This window comes from Mustelus asterias, chromosome X, assembly GCF_964213995.1.
Source record: "Mustelus asterias chromosome X, sMusAst1.hap1.1, whole genome shotgun sequence".
NCBI classification, from domain to species: Eukaryota; Metazoa; Chordata; class Chondrichthyes; order Carcharhiniformes; family Triakidae; genus Mustelus; species Mustelus asterias.
Genome location: NC_135834.1, coordinates 5,977,780 through 6,003,554, shown reverse-complemented (window position 1 = coordinate 6,003,554; position 25,775 = coordinate 5,977,780). Strand labels below are relative to the sequence as shown.

Genomic DNA, 25,775 nt, shown 5'->3' with positions numbered 1-25,775 from the left:
TCATTCCAAATTATTTTATACTTCGCAGATATGAATGAACCATTGAAAAGAAAGCCTGAGTGCAGTTTTTAAATACAAATAAACTCCATTTTCCATTATAGCCCACTGGAAAGACAAACCCCTCTCCCAAGCAAAAAACAATGAGGACTACTATTCCTTGGTGTTTTTTTTTAAACTAGATACTTGATATAGCTTGTACACAGAGCACCACTGTGTCACAACCTGAGAATTTCCAGAATATAAACCCAAAATCTTATTTTCAACACTCTCCTGTGTCTAGTGATGTGGAGACACTCATCATTCAAGTCAGCCTCCAGTGTGGCACGGTGGCACAGTGGTTAGCGCTGCTGCCTCACAGCGCCAGGGACCCGGGTTCGATTCCCGGCTTGGGTCACTGTCTGCACGTTCTCCCGATCTCTGTGTGGGTTTCCTCTGGGTGCTCCGGTTTCCACCCACAGTCCAAAAGCGGCGCTGGTTAGGTGGATTGGCCACGCTAAATTGCCTCTTAGTGTCCAAAGATGTGCAGGTTAGGTGGATTGACCATGCTAAATCGTCCTTTAGTGTCCAAAGATGTGCAGGTTAGGTGGATTGACCATGCTAAATTGCCTCTTAGTGTCCAAAGATGTGCAGGTTAGGTGGATTGGCCATGCTAAATTGTCCCTTAGTGCCCAAAGATGTGCAGGTTAGGTGGATTGGCCATGCTAAATTGCCCATTAGTGCCCAAAGATGTGCAGGTTAGGTGGATTGGCCATGCTAAATTGCCCCTCAGTGTCCAAAGATGTGCAGATTAGGTGGATTGGCCATGCTAAACTGTCCCTTAGTGTCCAAAGATGTGCAGGTTAGGTGGATTGGCCATGCTAAATTGCCCCTCAGTGCCCAAAGATGTGCAGGCGAGGTGGATTGGCCATGCTAAATTGCCCCTTAGTGTCCAAAGATGTGCAGGTTAGGTGGATTGGCCATGCTAAACTGTCCCTTAGTGTCCAAAGATGTGCAGGTTAGGTGGATTGGCCATGCTAAACTGTCCCTTAGTGTCCAAAGATGTGCAGGTTAGGTGGATTGGCCATGCTAAATTGCCCCTCAGTGCCCAAAGATGTGCAGGCGAGGTGGATTGGCCATGCTAAATTGCCCCTTAGTGTCCAAAGATGTGCAGGTTAGGTGGATTGGCCATGCTAAACTGTCCCTTAGTGTCCAAAGATGTGCAGGTTAGGTGGATTGGCCATGCTAAACTGTCCCTTAGTGTCCAAAGATGTGCAGGTTAGGTGGATTGGCCATGTTAAACTGTCCCTTAGTGTCCAAAGATGTGCAGGTTAGGTGGATTGGCCATGCTAAATTGCCCCTCAGTGCCCAAAGATGTGCAGGCGAGGTGGATTGGCCATGCTAAATTGCCCCTTAGTGTCCAAAGATGTGCAGGTTAGGTGGATTGGCCATGCTAAACTGTCCCTTAGTGTCCAAAGATGTGCAGGTTAGGTGGATTGGCCATGCTAAATTGCCCCTCAGTGCCCAAAGATGTGCAGGCGAGGTGGATTGGCCATGCTAAATTGCCCCTTAGTGTCCAAAGATGTGCAGGTTAGGTGGATTGGCCATGCTAAACTGTCCCTTAGTGTCCAAAGATGTGCAGGTTAGGTGGATTGGCCATGCTAAACTGTCCCTTAGTGTCCAAAGATGTGCAGGTTAGGTGGATTGGCCATGCTAAATTGCCCCTCAGTGCCCAAAGATGTGCAGGCGAGGTGGATTGGCCATGCTAAATTGCCCCTTAGTGTCCAAAGATGTGCAGGTTAGGTGGATTGGCCATGCTAAATTGCCCCTTAGTGTACGTGAATAGGCGCTGGAGTGTGGCAACTAGGGGATAATCACAGTAACTTCATTGGAGTGTTAATGTAAGCCTACTTGTGACACTAATAAACAAACTTTTAAAGAGGGGAACTTGCATGGCTTATTTAGTTATGGATCGTATCTCTGTTTGTTGGATTCTAAAGTGCGCGACTTGCATCCATATTTGCCAAGGTAGTGAACGCACTTTGTGGCTCTGTCAAGTACTTTGAAAGGGGCTGGATAAATACAAGTCTTTCCTTTCATTTGTTGGGGTTTTCAATGAATTGGCATCAATAGCAAAATAAACTCCTCCCTTGATCCCACACTCTGCCCCACACCTGAGCGACTAAACTTTAAACTTTATGAAGAATTGCTAACTGTAGGCAGTGATCTGATCCGAAAGATGCAATTCAACACTGCACACTATAAAATATGTGCATCTGACAATCAGATAGTCTTAGAGCAGAGACAAAGGCTATTCGGTCCATTGTTCCTGTACTTGCTCCTTGACAGAACCAAGCCAATTCATTCATTCCTCCAGTGTACACATCTCCAGTTTCCTCTTGAAAGTTTGCCATTCGCAGTTACCCTGGCAATCTGGGGAGGCGGAGGCGATGGCATAGTGGTATTGTGGCTGGACTAGTAATCCCGAGACCCAGGGTAATGCTCTGGGGACCTGGGTTCGAATCCCACCACGGCAGATGGTGAAATTTGAATTCAATCAAAATCTGGAATTCAAAGTCTAATGAAACCATTGTTGATTATCATAAAAACCCATCTGGCTCACTAATGTCCTTACCTGTTCTGACCTACACGTGTCTCCAGGCCCACAATAATCTGGTTGACGCCTAACTGCCCCTCTGAAATGACTAACAAGCCATTCAGTCCAAGGGATTCTCTTAAGGTTAACTTGCAGTTGAGTTGGTAGTGAGGAACGCAAATGAAATGTTAGCATTCATTTCAAGTGGACTAGAACACCAAAGCAGGGATGTACTTCTGAGGCTGTATAAGGCTCTGGTCAGACCACATTTGGAGTATTGTGAGCAGTTTTGGGCCCCGTATCTAAGGAAGGATGAGCTGGCCCTGGAGAGGGTCCAGAGGAGGTTCACGAGAACGATCCCGGGAATGGAAGGCTTGACGTACACAGAGCGTTTGAGGACTCTGGGTCTGTACTTGGAGTTTAGAAGGATGAGGGGGATCGCATTGAAACTTCGAGAATCCTGAAAGGCCTGGATAGAGTGGACGTGGGGAAGATGTTTCCATTAGTTGGAGAGACGAGAACTCGAGGGCACAGCCTCAGAGTAAAGGGACGACCCTTTAGTACCGAAATGAGGAGGAATTTCTTCAGCCAGAGGGTGGTGAATCTGTGGAATTCATTACCACAGAGAAGGCCAGAGTGTAATTCAGACAGAGAGGTTCTTGATTGGTGAGGGGGGCCAAAGGAAATGGGGAAAAGATGGGAGAATGGGGTTGAGAAACTTATCAGCCATGGCGGAGCAGACTCGATGGGCTGAATGGCCTCATTCTGCTCCTATATCTTATGGTCTAATGGATGGGCAATAAATGCCCACATCTTTGAAGCAGTATTTATAAAAAATCAAGTGTGAGTGGAATGCTTCTCGAAATGCCTGCCGTCAATCTCTTTGGTAAAGCAATTAAACTAAACCAAATCAACTGAGGGACAAATAAACATTCTGTCAATCTTTTTGGCAAAACACTTAAATGAAATGAAATTAACTGAGGGACAAATCAAAAGGAGCACTCCCCAAAAAGAAGGCAAGCGTCCAAAACAAAAGACAAAGCAGAAATGAAACTTAAAGCATCAGATTAAAATGTGATTAAAGGGGTTGATAACGCACACCAGTCCCTGCGGTGCCCAGCGGGCACGGAAGGCCTCAACAGTGCCCTCGGACACCGCATGCTCTCTCTCGAATTCCAGGGATATTAGGATGGCATCTTGATTGCCTCCACGGGCTCTGTCGTGTTACCTCAGCACAACTAGTTTTCTCCTGTATTAAATTTAGCGGGGAGTTGATGGGTACTGTCACCAGACTAGCAATCCAGAGACCTAGGCAAACCTCTGGGGACAAGGGTTCAAATCTCACCATGGGCAGCGAGTGGAATTTAAATTCAATTTTTTTAAAAATTCAGATTTAAAAACTCAGTGACCATGAGACTATCGATGATTGTTGTTAAGAACCCAGCTGGTTCACTGGGGCGGGCATGGTGGCACACTGGTTATCACTGCTGCCTCACAGCGCCAGGGACCCGGGTTCAATTCCCGGCCTCGGGTCACTGTCTGTGCGGAGTCTACACGTTCGCCTCGTGTCTGCGTGGGTTTCCTCCGGGTGCTCCAGTTTCTTCCCACAGTCTGAAAGACGTGCAGGTTAGGTGGATTGGCCGTGCTAAATTTTCCCTCAGTGTACCCGAACAGGAGTGTGGCGACAAGGGGATTTTCACAGTAACTTCATTGCGGTGTTAATGTAAGCCTACTTGTGACTAAGAAAGAAACTTTAATGTCCTTCAGGGAAGGAAATCTGCCGTCCTTACCTGGTCTGGCCTACATGTGACTCCAGAGTCACAGCAACGTGGTTGACAATGAAATGACCTAGAAATGGACAATTAGGGATGGGCACTAATTGCTGGTCTTGCCAGCGATGCCCACATCCCAGGAAAGAACAAAGCTTGCTGCAGTTGGTGCCCTGAAAAATGACGGGAGGTTTCAAATCACAAGACAAGTTCGGGCCTCGCAATATCTTAACAAAGAATACAGTAGTGTTTCTGTCCCCTTGTTCCGTCAACTTTCAGAAGGTTATGGAGCGGGCCACAGTGAGGTAAATGATACGGGTAAAGTCAAAGCTGAGATGGCCGTGGCTGTGTATGAAAAACCTGAGTGGCAAAGGGAACATAGCTCCAAAAGCCAGCAGATAGGAGAGTGTGAGTACAATGGCTGGCTGCAAGGACAGACCGGTTGTGTCAGCAAATCAACTCATTCTTCCTACTCCGAGCTGTGACCTTATCAAATGCACTCCTACAAAGTACATGGTGCGTGGAACCGATTGCAAGGAAGACACTTTTATACAAATGACCAACCTCCAAGTAAATTTGCTTAGAAACTGTCATAGCGCATACAAAGATTCATAGAATCCCTACTGTGCAGAAGGAGGCCGTTCGGCCCATCGAGCCTGCACCAACAACAATCCCAGCCATACACTATCCGCACAACCCCACGTATTTACCCTGCTAATCCCTCCTGACACTAAGGAACAATTTAGCACGGCCAATCCACCTAATCTGCACATCTTTGGACACTAAGGGGCAACTTAGCATGGCCAATCCACCTAACCTGCTCATCTTTGGATACTAAGGGGCAACTTAGCATGGCCAATCCACCTAATCTGCACATCTTTGGACACTAAGGGGCAATTTAGCAAGGCCAATCCACCTAATCTACACATCTTTGGACACTAAGGGGCAATTTAGCATGGCCAATCCACCTAATCTGCACATCTTTGGACACGAAGGGACAATTTAGCATGGCCAATCCACCTAACCTACACATTTTTGGACTGTGGGAGAAAACCGGAGCACCCGGATGAAACCCGGAGGAGGGGACTGAGTGTAGGGTAACAAAGTTTGCAGACGACACAAAGATAAGTGGAAAAGTGAATCGTGTGGAGGGCGTAGAAGGTCTGCAGAGAGATTTGGACAGGCTGAGTGAGTGGGCGAGGATCTGGCAGATGGAGTATAACGTTAACAAATGCGAGGTTATTCACTTTGGAAGAAATAATAGCAAATTGGATTATTATCTAAATGGAAAGAAATTACAACATGCTGCTGTGCAGAGGGACCTGGGCGTCCTTGTGCATGAAACGCAAAAACCCAGTCTGCAGGTACAACGGGTGATCAAGAAGGCAAATGGGATGTTGGCCTATATCGCAAGGGGGATAGAATATAAAAGCAGAGATGTCTTGCTGCATCTGTACAGGGCATTGGTGAGGCCGCAGCTGGAATACTGTGTGCAGTATTGGTCCCCTTATTTGCGGAAGGGTATATTGGCCTTGGAGGGAGTGCAGAGAAGGTTCACCAGGTTGATACCAGAGATGAGGGGTGTTGATTATGAGGAGAGACTGAGCAGATTGGGTTTGTATTCGTTGGAATTTAGAAGGCTGAGGGGGGATCTTATAGAGACCTATAAGATAATGAAGGGGCTGGATAGGGTAGAGATGGAGAGATTCTTTCCACTTAGAAAGGAAACTAGAACTAGAGGGCACAGCCTCAAAATAAAGGGGGGTCAGTTTAGGATAGAGTTGAGGAGGAACTTCTTCTCTCAGAGGGTGGTGAATCTCTGGAATTCTTTGCCCACTGAAGTGGTGGAGGCTACCTCGTTGAATATGTTTAAATCACGGATAGATGGATTTCTGATCGGTAAGGGAATTAGGGGTTATGGGGATCAGGCGGGTAAGTGGAACTGATCCACTTCAGATCAGCCATGATCTTATTGAATGGCGGGGCAGGCTCGAGGGGCTAGATGGCCTACTCCTGCTCCTATTTCTTATGTTCTTATGTTCTTAACCCACGCAGACACGGGGAGAACGTGCAGGCTCCGCACATACAGTGACCCGAGGCCGGAATTGAACCTGGGTCCCTGGAACTGTGAGGCAGCAGTGCTAACTGTGTCTACTGTGCCGCCCAGATGAATCGCTGTAACCTGTGGAATGACAGTGATCTCACTGAAAGAAAGAGTTGCCTTCCTGAAGCAACACTTCACACTCCTGAGGGATACCCCAGAGCATTCTCCAGTCAATTAAGTCTTTGTGAAGCACTGTTGTAACGTAAGAAATATAAGGGGGTGGGTGCAAGTTAGTCTCAGCAAGATCCCACAAACAGCAGTGTGATAATGCTCAGATCATCCATTTTCAGATTGAGGGCTAAATATTGACCAGGACACTGGGAGGAATCGCTTTGAAATAGTGTCATGTGTTCCCTCTGCATCCAAAAGAGGGGCAAATGGTTCCGTGTCTGCTGTTGGTGTCCCCTTGGTGCTGAGTTGGAGTGCCAACCCCGACTTTTCTGGTGAAATGGGATTTGAATCCAATCTGTTCTGATCTCCAGCTAAGAGCCACTGGGTCACACAGCGACTTTGGGTGACAATGTGAAACAGCGAGAGAAATAAAACAGGTCACGCCAACTGAAATGAAAACTGGAAGGAAGTTGCGATCATCCAGTTTTACCTCATCCCAAATTATGCCCCCTCAACCCATTGCTAAGGTTACATAGGTGCATAGGGGCAGAAATTGGCCCTTCGAGCCTGCTCCGCCATTCAATCAGATCATGGCTGATCTCTCCCTGGTCTCAAATCCACTATGTTACCCATAGAACCATAGAAAATTACAGCTCAGAAACAGGCCTTTTGGCCCTTCTTGTCTGTGCCGAACCATTTTTTGCCTAGTCCCACTGACCTGCACTTGGGCCATATCCCTCCACAACCCTCTCATCCATGAACCCGTCCAAGTTTTTCTTAAATGTTAAAAGTGACCCCGCATTTCCCACTTTATCCGGCAGCTCATTCCACACTCCCACCACTCTCTGCGTGAAGAAGCCCCCCCTAATATTCCCTTTAAACTTTTCTCCTTTCACCCTTAACCCATGCCCTCTGGTTTTTTTCTCCCCTCAGATACCCATATCCCCTTATCCCTTTTTCTATTAGAAATATATCTATCTCCCTCTTGAAACCAGTTAATGATTCAGATTCCACCGCGCTATGGGGCAGCGAGTTCCACAAATTCACCCCCCTCTGCGAGAAGTAGTTCCTCCTCATCTCAGTTTCAAATCTATCGCCTCTCGACCTATACCTGTGACCTCGTGTTCGAGATTGCCCCACAAGAGGAAACATTTGGTCCACATTTACTTTATCAATCCCATATCCCTCGATCAGATCCCCTCTCGTCCTTCTAAACTCCAGCGAGTACAAACCCAAACTGTTTAATCTCTCCTCATACGTCAACCCTTTCATCCCCGGAATCAATCTGGTGAACCTCCTCTGAACGGCCTCCAATCCCACCCACATCCTTCCTCAGATAAGGGGACCACAACTGGACACAATACTCCAGATGTGGCCTCACCAACACCCTGTACAATTGCAACAACACTTCTCTACTTTTATACTCCAGTCCCTTTGCAATAAATGCCAACATCCCATTTGCTATTTTAGTACATGCTGCACCTGCATACCGACTTTCTGAGATTCATGAACAAGGACACCCAGATCCTTCTGCCCCGGATGCAGGGTTCGAGTAAGTGATCAAATACCTTGAAGAAACCTTTGCATCCTTCGCAGGTTCGCACGCCGTAGTGTTGGCAGGAAGCGTTGTCTCCGCACACAGCACACTGGCCCTCGCTGGAAGGGGGATTGCGAACCAGGGGAGAGGGGATGGGATTGTCTATGACGATGGGACTGTCCAGGAGCCGTGGTCCACGGTCCATGGGGAGAACGGGGAAATTCATGGAGACTTGGTTGGCGGCATCGTAAGACAAGGTGTCGACCAGTTGGTGGACTATATTAGGTCCGTGGGAGCTTGAGTCAAACCTCATGTGGCAATGCGGCGCTGGTGACTCTGAAGGTACCTGTTTGAAGGAAAGGAAGGAAAGCTGGGGCACATTCTTCTGTTGATCGAATAGATGATCCACCTCACTGTACTGGAGTGAGTGATGGGGGAAGGAATTGTCCCAAATGGATACTTGCTGCATTTGAAAAGCAGGGGTCGAAGGAGATGGGATGGAACAAGATCCGTTGTAATATTGAGAAGATCCGCACTGGGGTAACACTTCTTCTAAGTGCATGTTGATCGAGGCCGGGTAGCAACCAAACATTTGAACGTCCTCCACTTTGAATGGAGACTGCTGGTTGGAAAGCATCAGCTGGTACAAGTAAGCGTCAAAGTCAGTGCTATTACTGTCAATGAAAGTGTTGAAGCTGGGCAGAGAGGTGGTGGCAGCGATCTCCGTGGTGGCCAGTTCCATTCCAAACTTGACAAACTCGGGAGTTAGAAAGTCGGCACTGTAGTCCTCATATGGTCCTGCGACCTGCGACAAGGTCCCATACTGTGCCTGAAGACAAGGCATCTCTGCAAAAGAAACATATGAAGACCTATTCAAGTTAGAGGGCATTTTTGGCATTCCTTCCTTCGCCTTTCATCGGGCACTGCTTACTCAAGACCAAACGTCCAAAGGGGAGGAGATTGGCCCAGTGGTATTAGCGCTAGGCTATCAACCCAGAAACTCAGCTAATAAGAACATAAGAACTAGGAGCAGGAGTAAGCCATCTGGCCCCTCGAGCCTGCTCCACCATTCAATAAGATCATGGTTGATCTTTTTGTGGACTCAGCTCCACTTACCCGCCCGCTCACCATAACCCTTAATTCCTTTACTGTTCAAAAATTTATCTATCCTTGCCTTAAAAACATTCAATGAAACATTCCAAAGATGTGCGGATCAGGTTGATTGGCCGTGCTAAAATTGCCCCTTAGTGTCCTGAGATGTGTAGGTTAGAGGGATTAGTGGGTAAATATGTAGGGATATGGGGCTAGGGCCTGGGTGGGATTGTGGTCGGTGCAGACCCGATGGGCCAAATGGCCTCTTTCTGCGCTGTAGGGTTTCTATGATTCAATGAGGTAGCCTCAACTGCTTCACTGGGCAGGGAATTCCACACATTCACAACCCTTTGGGTGAAGACGTTCCTCCTCAACTCAGCCCTAAATCTGCTCCCCCTTATTTTGAGGCGATGTCCCCTAGTTCTAGTTTCACCTCACCAATGTTCTGGGGGACCCAAGTTCCAATCCCGCCACGGCAGCTGGTGGAATTTGAATTCAATACCCAAAACCCTACCAAATCTGGAGCGGGCGAGGTTCCCAGATCTCTGTTGGCCTTGGGCAGGGTTTTACAATCTCGCCCGGGTGAGGCCGGAAAGTCCCACCCAATATCGGGAATTAAGAATCTACTGACGATCGTGAAACCATTATTGTAAAACCCATCTGGTTCGTTAATGTTTAAGTTTATTTATTAGTGTCACAAGTAGGCCAACATAACTAAAGGGATTTTCACGGGAACTTCATTGCGGTGTTAATGCAAGCCTACTTGTGACACGAATAAATAGACTTTAAAAACACTGCAATGAAGTTACTGTGAAAATCCCCTAGTCGCCACACTCCTGTTCGGGTGACATTGAGGGAGAATTTAGCACAGCCAATGCTCCTTAACCAGCTCATCTTTCGGACTGTGGGAGGAAACCGGAGCACCCGGAGGAAACCCATGCAGACACAGGGAGAACGTGCAAACTCCACACAGACAGTAACCCAAGCCGGGAATCGAACCCGGGTCCCTGGTGCTGTGAGGCAACAGTGCTAACCACTGTGCCATCCCAAAATGTATTCATTAGTGTCACCATGCCGCCCTAACACTGCAATGAAGCTACTGTGAAATTCCCCGAAGTCGCCACACTCCCGCGCCTGTTCGGGTACACTAAGGGACAATTTAGCATGGCCAATCCGCCTAACCAGCACGTCTTTCGGAATGTGGGAGGAAACCGGAGCGCCCGGAGGAAACCCACGCAGACACGGGGAGAACGTGCAGACTCCGCACAGACAGTGACCCAAGCCGGGAATCGAATCCGGGGTCCCTGGCGCCGTGAGGCAGCAGTGCTAATCACTGTGCCACCGTCCCTATGGGAAGGAAATCTGCCGTCCTTACGCGGTCTGGCCCACATATGACTCCAGAGCCACAGCAATGTGGTTGACTCTCAACTGCCCTCTGAACAAGGGCAACTAGGGATGGGCAATAAATGCTGGCCAGCCAGTGACACCCATGTCCCACAAATTATAGAATCATAGAATCCCTACAGTACAGAAGGAGGCCATTCAGCCCATCAAGTCTGCACCGACCACAATCCCACCCAGGCCTTATTCCCGTAACTCCCATATTTATCCTGCTAATCCCCCTGACACGAGGGTCAATTTAGCATGGCCAATCAACCTAACCCGCACACCTTTGGACTGTGGGAGGAAACCGGAGCACCCGGAGGAAACCCACGCAGACACGGGGAGAATGTGCAAACTCCACACAGACAGTGACCCAAGCCGGGAATCGAACCCAGGTCCCTGGCGCTGTGAGGCAGCAGTGCTAACTACTGTAACAATTTTATTTCACCTCCAAGGGCATCAATCAATCCTCCAAGATGGCCAAGCGTGTCACAGCTACTTGAGGTGTGATGACGGATTATTCAAAACTTGGCTAACTCTCAATGGAACTTTGCAGCCAGAGATAGCATCAAGCCAATGTGGCCAGATTTGAGAATCCAACGTGATTCTAAGCTCTGGTGATTATGGAGATATCTTTGACGCTGTTTCCAAAGGCTTGGGTTGGGTCTGCCAGGCCGAAGCTGGCCATTTTTGCTTGCGTTTGAGTCTGGGCCAAGACAATTGTTAAATAGGTGGTTGAACATTCCCGTACTGATCTGCAATGCTGTTTCGCTTTTTTTGTGTCGTGATTCAATTCATATATTGCGCATAGCTGCGAATAAATTTGAGTGTAACAGAAGATTGGACTGCAATCCAAGCAGTTGTGTTGGCCTCCTGACAGCAGACATTCTCAGCACACATAAGTAGCCATTTTTCATCACTGATATATATATCAGTGGTTAGCACTGCTGCCTCACAGCGCCAGGGACCCGGGTTCAATTCCGGCCTCGGATCACTGTCTGTGTGGAGTCTGCACGTTCTCCCCTGCGTCTGCGTGGGTTTCCTCCGGGTGCTCCGGCTTCCTCCCACAGTCCGAAAGACGTGCAGGTTAGGTCGATTGGCCGTGCTAAATTCTCCCTCAGTGTAGAGACTAGGGGATTTTCACAGTAACTTCATTGCAGTGTTAATGTAAGCCTCCTTGTGACACTAATAAATAAAATTAATTCTTTTCATATTTTATGGAACAAAATTGGAAAATGTATTCATCTTTTAACCCTCTCCACAACGATATACAATTGTCCCGTGCCAAACGGTTTGTTTTTGTAAAGAGAGCTTAAACGTAGGAACAGGAAGAGGCCACTCAGTCCCTCGGGTTGCTTCTGTCATTCCATTATATCATGCCTCATCTATATCTTAGCTCCATCGACCTGCCTTGGTTATGTAACCCTTAATGGCCTTGTCAGAGAGTGACCGTTTCGTCTCGGGTTTAAAGTTCTCAGAGAATCCGGACAGTGAAGAATGGGGACATTCAGCCCATCGAGCCTGCACCGACAGCAATCCCACCCTATCCCCATAACCCCATGTATTTACCCTGCTAATCCCCTGACACGAAGGGACAATTTAGCATGGCCAATCACCATAACTTGCACATCTTTAGACACTAAGGCACAATTTAGCATGGCCAATCCACTGAAACTACACACCTTGGACAATAAGGACAATTTAGCATGGCCAAGCCACCTAATCTGTACATCTTTGGGCACGAAGGGACAATTTAGCATGACCAATCCACCTAACCTGCACATCTTTGGACACCAAGGGACAATTTAGCATGGCCAATCCACATAACCTGCACATCTTTGGATACTAAGGGGCAATTTAGCATGGCCAATCCACCGAAACTATACATCTTTGGACACAAAGGGACAATTTAGCATGGCCAATCTACCTAACCAGCACATCTTTGGACACAAAGGAGCAATTTAGCATGGCCAAGCCACTTAATCTGTACATCTTTGGGCACTAAGGGACAATTTAGCATGGCCAATCCACCGAAACTGCATATCTTTGGTGACTAAGGAACAATTTAGCATGGCCAGTGGTGTTTTGCCAACGTTATGCTGGCAGCACGGAAGGGGCACCATGGAAACTCATCCTGTCTGACTAGATTCACTGCCGACAGATGGAGAAAGTCTAAAAACATCAGGGCATCTCCTGGTCTCTTGGTACGCAGGCGTTTACTGTTCTGTACGTGTCTGGCTTGCTTCATTTCCAAAAATAAACCTTGTTAGTTGACTTGAAATATGAACTTAGCTCACATGTGATGTGCTGGCAATACTGTCTTCTGGACTGGCTTGGAGTGAAGTGCATTGAGCATCAGTGAGCTAGGATTACTTGAACAGGGTATAAGAGGGGCAGGAAAGATTGAAGCTGCACCATCCAGATCAGAAAGGACATGCGGCCATTTTACAGGAAGTGCTGGCACGGTGGCAGGAGGGCATGGCTGATTGAAGTACCCCAAACAATGGTGGCAGAGAGTTGTCATACAGCCAGACCTGTCACAAAGCCGTACGCTGCCTCTCTGTAATAGGGGTCTACAAACCTGCCCCTTGACCTCTAACCCCATGGGGGGTAGTCAGCTTCAATTTTGGGGTAAGCTACGGGCAGAGTGCACTGAGTGAATGCCAATTCCAGCGGGCAAGAGGCCCACCCTCGTAATTTTACACATATCCTGCAGCCAAGCTATAAAGCAACTAAATGGATGCAGAGTCTCCGCCTAAGGAAATTTGGCATGTCCGCTATGACTCTCACCAACTTTTACAGATGCACTATAGCATTCTTTCTGGTTGTATCACAGCTTGGTATGGCTCCTGCTCTGCCCAAGACCGCAAGAAACTACAAAGGGTCGTGAATGTGGCCCAATCCATCGCTCAAACCAGCCTCCCATCCATTGACTCTGTCTACACTTCCCTCTGCCTCGGAAAAGCAGCCAGCATAATTAAGGACCCCCACGCACCCCGGACATTCTCTCTTCCACCTTCTTCCGTCGGGAAAAAGATACAAAAGTCTGAGGTCACGTACCAACCGACTCAAGAACAGCTTCTTCCCTGCTGTTGTCAGACTTTAGAATGGACCTACCATATCTTAAGCTGATCTTTCTCTACACCCTAGCTATGACTTTCACACTATATTCTGCACCCTCTCCTTTCCTTCTCCCCCTATGTACTCTATGACTGGTATGCTTTGTCTGTATAGTGCGCAAGAAACAATACTTTTCACTGTATCCCAATACATGCGACAATTATAAGTCAAATCAAATATTAAGCTGATCTTTCTCGACACCCTATCTGTGACTATAACACTATATTCTGCACTCTCTCCTTTCCTTCTCCCCTATGTACTCTATTAACAGTATGCTTTGTCTGTATAGTGCGCAAGAAACAATACTTTTCACTGTATCCCAATACATGTGACAATAATAAATCAAATCAAAGACATGACGAAAGTGGATGAATTGCCGCTTTTTCCACTGCCTGCACCCGGGGGAACTCCACATCTTGCAAACAAACACAGAACCACACACATGCACCCTCCTCCGACCCCCTTCTCCACCTGATATCCAGCCTGAAAAAGCAATCGGATTGTTGTAAACACCCATCTGGTTCACTAAGGTCCCCTCAGGGGGGGAAATCCGCAGTCCTTACCCGGTCTGGCCTACATGTGACTCCAGAACCACAGCAATGTGGTTGACTCTCAACTGCCCTCGGGCAACTAGGGATGGGCAATAAATGTCATCAGACTTTTGAATGGACCTACCATATATTAAGTTGATCTTTCTCTACACCCTAGCTATGACTGTAACACTACATTCTGCACCCTCTCCTTTCCTTCTCCCCTATGTATTCTATGAACGGTATGCTTTGTCTGTATAGTGCGCAAGAAACAATACTTTTCACTGTGTCCCAATACATGTGACAATTCAATGGCATGGCCCATCATTGGGGTAAGATGTGCAGGTTAGGTGGATTGGCCATGCTAAATTGCCCCTTAGTGTCAGGGGATTATCAGGGTAAATACGTAGGGTTACGGGAATAGGGCCTGGGCGGGATTGCTGTCGGTACAGACTCGATGGGCCGATTGGCCTCCTTCTGCACTGTAGGGATTCTGTGCTAAGCGAGTTGGCCAGATCACACCTTAACAAGCGACCATAGCCTTCAACCCCTCAAAAAAAGACATTTCCCATCAATCTGCTCGTTCTCCTCAATGCGCTACAGCGCCATGCCTCTTATTGACAAAGGGCAGATAGTCTGAAGAGGTTTCTGTGGTTAAACCACGGTTGTTGTTCTGCACAAGGGCAAACTGGAATTTTCAACTGGCATTTGACATCTGGCTTGGGGGCCACCTGGTGGCACTGTAAAGTTTCTGCAGCCAACTTGAAGGGAATTTCCTAAACTGTGTTGTACCATCCAGCCACTGAAAGGTTCATAGAATCCCTTGAAGGAAGCCATTCGGCCCATCAAGCCTGTATCGTCAACAATCGCACCCACGCCCTATCCCCACAACCCCATGCATTTACCCTACCTAGTCCCCCTGACACTAAGGGGCAATTTAGCATGGCCAATCCGCCTCATCTGCACAGCTTTGGAGTGTGGGATGAAACCGGAGCACCCGGAGGAAACCCACGCAGACACGGGGAGAACATGCAGACTCCACACAGACAGTGACGTAAGCCGGGAATTGAACCCGGGTCCCTGGTGCTTTTGGCAGCAGTGCTAACCACTGTGCCACCCATAATCAAAGTGGAGAATGTTTGTTATCTGATCGATGGGGGAACAATTGCTCCAACAGCGATCTGCAGTGCAATGTTTGTCAACAGGAATAGCTGGGAAGGAGTTTTCACCCGGCACGGTGCCACGGTGGTTAGCACTGCTGCCTCACAGCGCCAGGGACCCGGGTTCGATTCCCGGCTCGGGTCACTGTCTGTGCGGAGTCTGCACGTTCTCCCCGTGTCTGCGTGGGTTTCCTCCGGGTGCTCCGGTTTCCTCCCACAGTCCAAAGACGTGCTGGTTAGGTGGATTGGCCATGCTAAATTGCCCCTTGCTATCCAAAGATGTGTAGGTTAGGTGGATTGGCCATGCTAAATTGTCCCTTAGTGTCCAAAGATGTGCAGGTTTGTTGGATTGGCCATGCTAAATTGCCCCTTAGTGTTCAAAGATGTGTCGGTTAGGTGGATTGGCCATGCTAAATTGCCCCTTAGCGTCCAAAGATGTGTAGGTTAGGTGGATTGGCCATGCTAAATTGCCCCTTAGTGTCCAAAGATGTGTAGGTTAGGTGGATTGGTCATGCTAAATTGCCCCTCAGTGTCCAAAGATGTGTAGGTTACGTGGATTGGCCATGCTAAATTGCCCCTTAGTGTCCAAAGATGTGTAGGTTAGGTGGATTGGCCATGCTAAATTATCCCTTGCTATCCAAAGATGTGCAGGTTAGGCGGATTGGCCATGCTAAATTGCCCCTCAGTGTACTCGAACAGGAGTGTGGCAACGAGGGGATTTTCACAGTAACTTCATTGCAGTGTTAATGTAAGCCGGCTTGTGACGCTAATAAATAAACTTTTAAACTGAGGAAGTAATTGTGGAATTCAATCCTAACTGTAAACCCGGGGAGATCTCGAGACTAACGTGCCTCGGCCATTGCGGCTCCCAACTACTTAACTCCAAAACCTCTGGCAGCAAACCAACCTTTTGTAGAACCCAACCCTGCGACAGTTCGTCCGCAGTCTCACCATCAGATTTTCCTGCAAATGTGTAATCTCAACGTTATGCTTGGTAATTTTCTGCACCCCTCAGGTTTTCCATTTAATTTCAAAGACGACTGAGGTTTCTTTTTTCTCTCTCTTAAGTTGGAGCAAACTCAGCTTTTAAAATACTAAATGAAATGTGCCATCTGCCTCGTTCTGAATCTTGGGGCTGGCCTTTTAAGACGGTCATCTAAACCATCTCCAAAAGTGCAAGAGGCTCCCTTGGCACAGAACGTAAGCAGTAAATGTTTTAGTGCATGAACAACCAAAATACCACTTCAGATGCATGCAAAGTGATGTGCCCTCCAACATAAAGGACACCATAAACTTGGCATCCTAAACTGACACATACTAAATCTCTCCAAGCTAAAAAAAGGCAAACAGATTACAAGGACTGCTTGCTTGGTGTAACATTCATTAGCCCGGGAGTTACTGGATAGACAGAAGCAGCAGTGAGCTAGCTGTAAGTGGCTTTCCCGAAGGTTTAGTATATGCTACCCCGACTCATGAGCCGCAATCCTCCTGTCCCGCTCGCCACGGGAATCAGAGCGGGCGAGGGGCGGACAATGGAAGGGTCTGTAGGCCTCGGGGAGGATTCTATGGTTTTGGGCCGTAAGATCCCGCCCACAGAGTGATTTATAGCGTAGGAAGAGACCATTCGGCCCATTGTGCTGGCTTCTTAGTGGAGCAGTCCAATCAATCCCACTCCCCTGCCTGACGCCCATACAATGATGGTTGACGGAATGTCTTCTCGTGCCTTTGGAGAGTTCTATCGCTTTCTTAAGTTTATTTATTAGTCAGAAGTAGACTTATGTTGACACTGCAGTGAAGTTACTGTGAAAATCCCCAAATCGCCACACTGAGGGAGAATTGAGCATGGCCAATCCACCTAACCTACACATCTTTGGACACTAAGGGACAATTTAGCATGGCCAATCCACCTAACCTGCACATCTTTGGACACTAAGGGACAATTTAGCATGGCCAATCCACCTAACCTGCACATCTTTGGACACTAAGGGACAATTTCCCATGGCCAATCCACCTAACCTACACATCTTTGGACACTAAGGGACTTCAACCCGGATAAGTGTGTAGTGATCCATTTTGGCAGATCCAATGGGATGAAGCAGCAGTATAATATGAAGGGTACCATTCTTAGCAGTGTAGAGGATCAGAAGGACCTTGGGGTCCGGGTCCATAGGACTCTTAAATCGGCCTCGCAGGTGGAGGATGTGGTCAAGAAGGCGTACGGCGTACTAGCCTTCATTAATCGAGGGATTGAGTTTAGGAGTCGGGAGATAATGCTGCAGCTTTATAGGACCCTGGTTAGACCCCACTTGGAGTACTGCGCGCAGTTCTGGTCACCTCATTACAGGAAAGATGTTGAAGCCATTGAAAGGGTGCAGAGGAGATTTACAAGGATGTTGCCTGGATTGGGGGGCATGCCTTATGAGGATAGGTTGAGGGAGCTTGGTCTCTTCTCCCTGGAGAGACGAAGGATGAGAGGTGACCTGATAGAGGTTTACAAGATGTTGAGAGGTCTGGATAGGGTAGACTCTCAGAGGCTATTTCCAAGGGCTGAAATGGTTGCTACGAGAGGACACAGGTTTAAGGTGCTGGGGGGTAGGTACAGAGGAGATGTCAGGGGTAAGTTTTTCCCTCAGAGGGTGGTGGGTGAGTGGAATCGGCTGACGTCGGAGGTGGTGGAGGCAAACTCGTTGGGGTCTTTCAAGAGACTTCTGGATGAGTACATGGGATTTAATGGGATTGAGGGCTATAGATAGGCCTAGAGGTGGGGATATGATCAGCGCAACTTGTGGGCCGAAGGGCCTGTTTGTGCTGTGGCTTTCTATGTTCTATGTTCTATTTAGCATGGCCAATCCACCTAACCTACACATCTTTGGACACTAAGGGGCGATTTAGCATGGCCAATCCACCCAACCTGCACATCTTTGGACACTAAGGGACAATTTAGCACGGCCAATCCACCTAACCCGCACATCTTTTGACTGTGGGAGGAAACCGGAGCACCCGGAGGAAACCCACGCAGACACGGGGAGAATGTGCAGACTCCGCGCAGGCAGTGACCCGAGCCGGGAATCGAACCCGGTTCCCTGGCGCTGTGAGGCAGCAGTGCTAACCACTGTGCCACCGTGCTACCATGTAAGAATGGGCAACAAATGCTGGCATAGCCAGTGATGCCCACATCCCATGAAAGGATAAAGAAAAGAAAATCAGCACTCCTAAAAACTCGGAGACGCCTGATACCTTCCTCGGCCTTCCAGATCAGGCCTGGTCTCTTTTAAGGATCCAGTTCAGGCCTGGAATCAAGTGGCTTCGAGACTAGCCAATCTCAACATTTTCTACCCTGTTCAACATCAGTAGGCACCTGCTCCATGACTGTGGCCCTTCAGGTGGGGAGAAAATAAATCCGACAGAGGAAAAGAAATCCACAGGTGGGCAGCAGAGAATGAGCCTCCGAGATAATCCTTATTCCTGAATTATGCAGCTCGGAATTTGCGAGACGTCAAAGCAGTGTCACTCCCTCCCTCGGTTAAGTAGAGGGGATGCAATCTCTGGTCTTCCCAGCACACCTTGAGAAAGCCTTGAAGCACTTCCAAAGCCAGTTAGTCACACCTGGTGGCCGAATAAAGACGGTTCCTTCCTCAATCACCCGCCCGCCTCGCCATTGAGCCACCTCATTTTCCCCTCTCGGTCTGTCACGCTGTGCAGTTGTGGACAGGACTGGGCTTAGCCCGCGACGCCCCTCACAGTCGAATTCCCTCCCCAGCCGCACCATGAGGAAACATCGAAACTCGAAGCAGGAGTAGGCAATTTGGCTCTTCGAACCTCCTCCACCATTCATTTCCATCTTGAGGTGGAGATGCCGGCGTTGGACTGGGGTGGGCACAGTAAGAAGTCTCACAACACCAGGTTGAAGTCCAACAGGTTTATTTGGAATCACGAGCTTTCGGAGCGCTGCTCCTTCAGCCGGATAAACCCATTGGACTTTAACCTGGTGTTGTGAGACTTCTTACCATTCTCATCATGATCATTTAATTCCTGATCCCGCCTTTTCCCCGCCACCCCTCCCCTCCCCCCCCCACCACCACCCCCCCCCCCCCCACCCCATATAGAAACCCGACAGTGCAGAAGGAGGCCATTCAGCCCATCGAGTCTGCACCAGCAACAATCCCACCCCAGGCCCTAACCCCACAATCCCACACATTTACCGCGCTAATCCCGCTATCGTACATATTCCGGGACACTAAGGGGCAATTTAGCATGGCCAATCCACCTAACCTACACATCTTTGGACACTAAGGGACAATTTAGCATGGCCAATCCACCTAACCTACACATCTTTGGACACTAAGGGACAATTTAGCATGGCCAATCCACCTAACCTGCACATCTTTGGACACTAAGGGACAATTTAGCATGGCCAATCCACCTAACCTACACACCTTTGGACACTACGGGGCAATTTAGCATGGCCAATCCACCTAACCTACACATCTTTGGACACTAAGGGACAATTTAGCATGGCCAATCCACCTAACCTGCACATCTTTGGACACTAAGGGACAATTTAGCATGGCCAATCCACCTAACCTGCACATCTTTGGATCCTAAGGGGCAATTTAGCATGGCCAATCCACCTAACCTGCATATCTTTGGATACTAAGGGGCAATTTAGCATGGCCAATCCACCTAACCTGCACATCTTTGGACACTAAGGGACAATTTAGCACGGCCAATCCACCTAACCTACACATCTTTGGACTGTGGGAGGAAACCGGAGCACCCGGAGGAAACCCACGCAGACATGGTGAGAACGTGCAAACTCCACACAGACAGTGACCCAAGTCGGGAATCGAACCTGGATCCCTGGAGCTGTGAGTTAGCAGTGCTAACCACTGTGCCACCACACCCTTGATCCCTTTAGCCGCCTACGGACGGGATTTTCCGGCCGCGCTCACCCCCAAAGCCAGAAAATCCCGCCCGAGTTCGACGGACCTTTGCGTGGTGCATGTCCCGCCCGCTATGATTCCCTTGGCGGACAGGACGGGAAAATCCCACCCTGTATCTAATTCCTTCTTGAAATCACACAGCGTTTTGGCCTCAACTGCTTTCCGTGGTGGTGAATTCCACACATTCACCACCCTCTGGGTGAAAGAATTTCTCCTCACCTCAGTCCTCGAACTATGACCCCTAATTCTGGACTCCCCCCACCATCGGGAACATTCTTCCCGCCTGGGTGTGGAATAGGCGGAGAAGCAAGTTCGCCAGGTAGAGTGGGCACCTCACCAGGGGAGGGAGAGGTGGGAAATAGAAATGAGACGTCACTGTGTGTACGGAGACGATGCCAACCGTGCCCACCTTAACATCACAAGGTGTGGCTCCTCAAAGACTCTTGGTGTTCCCAGGTGTTGCCAACTGGTGTTGAGGTTACGAAATGGCATCTCACGTCAAGCCTGCCTTGCATGCAGATCAATGTGAAACCTGCCACTGGATGTTGCCATGGTTACCTTCAATAGGTCACTCCTCGCCATGCCAACGAGAAGCTGAAAGGGTAAATAATGGAGGCTGCCTTGTACCATGCCAGTTCAGATAGGTTTGGAAAACAAGGCTAAGTTAAGCCAGTGGAAAGAAAAGTAATTATTGTCACTACTCTTCACTGACCCACCTGGCCTAAGACTTTCTAACAATGTTTATACACAGAACCTTCGATCCCCTTGCTGCAACTTCTATTCTGGAGTTTGTGACATCATTCGTTCAAAATCCGTCGGAACACACAGAATTGGGTTTAACGGACGTTGCCATGACGCAATGAGTTCTGTCGGTGAGGCCAAATGTGAGGGAGCCTGGCTACCGACTCACGCAATCGTGAAAATGCTGGCTGGCATTTTCGATCGTTTAAAAATACACGCATTCAAAAGTCTGACTCTGCTGTCCGTCTCCCATCTCCCATTCACCTGTCGTTCCTGGGCTCTCCGATCTACACTGGCTCCCGATCCAGGAACTTTAAAATACCCACCCTTCCCTCCCAATCTCTGTAATCTCCGTCACACCTCACGTCCCTCTGCACTCGTCCAATTCTGGCCTCCATTTTCTTTTACACTCCTCCATTTTCTTTCGCTACCCAAACCTCTTGACTTCCCTTCCTCAAATTCTCTGTCTCTCTCTCTCTCTCAATGTCCTCCTTAAAATCTACCTCTTTGGCCTCCCTTTATTATTACACCATTATTCCCACAAAACTCATCTCCAAACTCCATGGTCTGGGCCTCGGCTCCTCCCTCAGTGACTGGATCCTGAACTTCCGAACCCACAGACCACAGTCAGTAAGGATCGGCAACAACACCTCCTCCACAATCATCCTCAACACTGGTGCCCCACAAGGCTGTGTTCTCAGCCCCCTACTATACTCCTTATACACCTACAACTGTCCGGCCAAATTCCCCTCCATCTCGATTTTCAAGTTTGCTGTTGACACCACCATAGTGGGTCGGATCTCAAACAATGATGAGACAGAGTACAGGAATGAGATAGAAAATCTGGTGAACTGGTGCGGCAACAATAATCTCTCCCTCAATGTCAACAAAAAGAAGGAGATTGTCATCGATTTCAGGAAGCTTAGAGGAGAACATGCCCCTGTCTACATCAATGGGGAGCAAGTAGAAAGGGTTGACAGCTTCAAGTTTCTAGGTGTCCAGATCACCAACAACCTGTCCTGGTCCCTCCATGCTGACACTATAGTTAAGAAAGCCCCACCAACGCCTCTACGTTCTCAGGAGGAGAAGGGAATTCGGCATGTCCACTACGACTCTCACCAACTTTTACAGATGCACCATAGAAAGCATTCTTTCTGGTTGTATCACAGCTCGGTATGGCTCCTGCTCTGCCCAAGACCGCAAGAAACTACAAAGAGTTGTGAATGAAGCCCAGTCCATCACCCAAACCAGCCTCCCATCCATTGACTCTGTCTACACTTCCCGCTGCCTCGGCAAAGCAGCCAGCATAATTAAGGACCCCACGCACACCGGACATTCTCTCTTCCACCTTCTTCCGTCGGGAAAAAGATACAAAAGTCTGAGGTCACGTACCAACCGACTCAAGAACAGCTTCTTCCCTGCTGCTGTCAGACCTTTGAATGGACCAACCTTGTATTAAGTTGATCTTTCTCTACACCCTAGCTGTGACTGTAACACTACATTCTGCACCCTCTCCTTTCCTTCTCCCTTATGTACTCTATGAACGGTATGGTTTATCTACATAGCACGCAAGAAACAATACTTTTCACTGTATCCCAATACATGTGACAATAATAAATCAAATCAAATATTAAGTTGATATTTCTCTACACCCTAGCTATGACTGTAACACTACATTCTGCACCCTCTCCTTTCCTTCTCCCCTATGTACTCTATGAAGGGTATGCTTTGTCTGTGTAGCGTGCAAGAGACAATACTTTTCACTGTATCCCAATACATGTGACAATAATTAATCAAATCAAATCAAATCGAGTCTTTGGGTGACTTGCCTTAATATCTCTTTTTGCAGCCCAGTATCAAATTCTGTTTGAATGTTACTCTCGGAACACTGTCATTGTGTTTAGAGGGCCCTATGTAAACGTGAGTTGTTTAGTCACACACATCAGTGGTTGGTTCCTCTTTCAGCTTCTCACATGGCAGGGGGGTGCGGGGGGAGTGTCACCACAATGCTAGTTGATCAGATCATATGGGTATAGTGGACGGTTTTACAAGGATGTCCATCTTGCCATTACCCCCTGCCCGTTCACCGAGCCTGGGGACTGGCACCAATATACACTGGCCTGTCTGCACCAGTGACTGGCTTCTCTTGCAGGCAACAAGCCCAAGACTGGATTCAAACCCAGGCACCCACTCTGAAGAAGGGGCTTAGAGCCTCGAAAGCTTGTGTGGCTTTTGCTACCAAATAAACCTGTTGGACTTTAACCTGGTGTTGTTAAACTTCTTACTGTTCAAACCCAGGGCCAGCCAGCTCAGAGGCATACTCCACCTCCGCTGGTGACATGCATCGGTATTGTGTGACAATTACAGATCCAGTACGTTGTGAGCTTGAAGGCCACATAATTGTGAAACCCCATCTGTCCCACAGCAGGCCCGAGGAAGGGAGAGGTCTGGAGGTACATGCTGAAATAGCTCAGTTGGGAGCGCGTTCGACTGAACATCTAAACGTGCCTGGTTCAATCCAGGGTTTGGGCACAAGCCCACACGCTGGTTTTCTTTTGGGCAGCACAGTGGCACAGTGGTTGGCACTGCTGCCTCACAGCGCCAGGGACCTGGGCTCTGGTGACTGTCTGTGAGGAGTCTGCACGTTCTCCCTGTGTCTGCGTGGGTTTCCTCCGGGTGTTCTGGTTTTGTGGTGAACCATCGTTGGTTCCCACTAGATAGTACTGAGCCAGGGTCTGGCCAGTACTACAAGTATGTATATGTGTTGCTGTTGGGGTTAGGGATGGGTTGTTCTACTTGTTGCTGTTGGGGTTAGGGTTGGGCTGTTACACCTTGTATTATAGTTATTGTGGTACATCCCAGTCGGGCTCCGCCTCCTGGGAGAGGTATAAAGGTCCCTGCTCTGTCTGGGACCCCTCAGTCTGGGATCGTGTATATAATTAGTAGCTGCCTTGTTACAGCAAATAAAAGCCTTTATTTCCTGAGCATCAAGCCTCGTGTGTGATAACGCGCATCAATTTTATTTGCTGTAAATAAACTTTCGTCGAAGAAAAAAAGAGAGTATGGAGCAGATACTGAAGCCGGAACGCCTTACACTAGATCCACGTGCGGTGGGCGCCTCTAACACCTTCGACCACTGGTTGAAATGTTTTGAGGACTACCTGGCAGCCTCCACAGCGGTCACCACAGATGATGACAGACTGCGGGTCCTCCATGCGAGGGTAAGCGACACCGTCTACCTCGCGATCCGTGCGGCCACCGACTACACAAAGGCCCTCGAGCTTCTTAAGAAGCGTTATATTAAACCGCCCAACGAAATACACGTTCGTTACCTCTTAGCCACTCGACGACGGCAGTCCGGCGAAACGATGGAGGAATACGCGAACGAGCTCCTACAGCTAGCCAGGGGCAGTGACTGCAAAGCAGTGTCGGCAGAGCAGAATATGAGCGACCTCGCTCGAGATGCGTTTGTGGCGGGAGTCGGTTCGTCGTACATCCGACTCAAACTACTGGAGAAAGGTAACCTTGACCTCACCCAGGCAATAGAACTAGCGGAGATGCTGGAGACGGCCTCCAAAGGCCTAGTATTGTATCCTGAAGACCACGTGGAGACAACGTGGCAGGAGCAGTCGCCAATCCCTCCTCGTCCCTCGGGTTCGAAATGCTGCGTAATGGCGTGCTCACACTCGGGCCAGGCGACGGCAGCAGCTCCGGGCGGCCCGCGGTGTTACTTCTGTGGGGGAGCGAAGCATACTCGGCAACGGTGTCCCGCTAAAGCTGTGTTGTGCTCCGCCAGCGGTAAGAAGGGGCACTATTCGAAAGTATGCCGATCTAAATCTGCTTCTCGGAACAGCAGTGCGGCCTGCGATTCCTCAGAGCCCGGTTCTTCGTCGTCGACATCGTCGAGGGTTTCGTCCACGTGCGAGGCCAGGACGACGCCATTACGGTCGACGGAGTCGGAGATGTGTGACCACCAGGGGTCGCTGAGTTTGGCGCCATCACCCACGTGCGACCTATGGGAGCGGCCATGTTGGTCGGCACGGACCGCGAACGACCAGCAGGGGTCATCCTCGTCGATTTCAGCTGCCTGCAGTGGCACTCATGAACCAACGGTGGCGTCGATCATCCTGGACCAGGCCAAGCCTCATAGACTTGACAAGTCTATGATGGACATTCAGGTAAACGACCACTTGATTTATTGTCTGTTTGACAGCGGGAGCACTGAGAGTTTTATCCACCCGGACGCTGTGAAGCGGTGTGGACTCCGGATTCAACCTGTCAAACAGACAATTTCTATGGCATCAAGGTCCCGGTCTGTCACCGTGCTAGGGAGTTGCGTGGTAACTTTAACGGTGCAAGGCACAGTTTACGAGTGTTTCAAGCTCCTGGTGTTGCCGCACCTTTGCGCGCCAATACTTCTCGGACTAAACTTCATGGTCCACCTGAGGAGTGTAGCCCTACAGTACGGTGGGCCACTCCCTTTGCTTTCAGTGGGAGAACGGCAGCCTCCAAATTGCCCAACGCGCCCCGCCTGTAGCCTCTCGACGCTGAAGATCACCACACCCTCCCTGTTCCAGAATCTTGTGCCAGGCTGCAAGCCCATTGCGACTAAGAGTAGGCGTTACAGCGCTGAGGATCGGATCTTCATTCGATCTGAGGTTCAGCAGCTCCTCAAAGAAAGGATCATACAACCCAGCGCTAGTCCATGGGGAG

General features: G+C 48.9%; 1 protein-coding gene across 8 annotated transcripts in view; it reads right to left on the bottom strand.

Moving 5' to 3' along the window:
- The window catches only part of LOC144481884 (nuclear receptor subfamily 4 group A member 1-like), a 78,343-nt gene that overhangs the window by 38,748 nt on the left and 13,820 nt on the right, over window positions 1-25,775 (bottom strand). For 4 of the 8 annotated variants that reach the window (XR_013495794.1, XR_013495791.1, XM_078201038.1 and 1 more), the window contains exon 2: window positions 8,125-8,962. Coding sequence is in view for 4 of the 8 variants with exons in the window: in XM_078201035.1 (XP_078057161.1) it covers window positions 8,125-8,962 (838 nt within the window). In the remaining 4 variants the exon portion in view is untranslated. The remainder of the gene's footprint in view (window positions 1-8,124; window positions 8,963-25,775) is intronic. The other 4 variants (XR_013495792.1, XR_013495793.1, XM_078201037.1 and 1 more) reach the window with 1 other exon arrangement.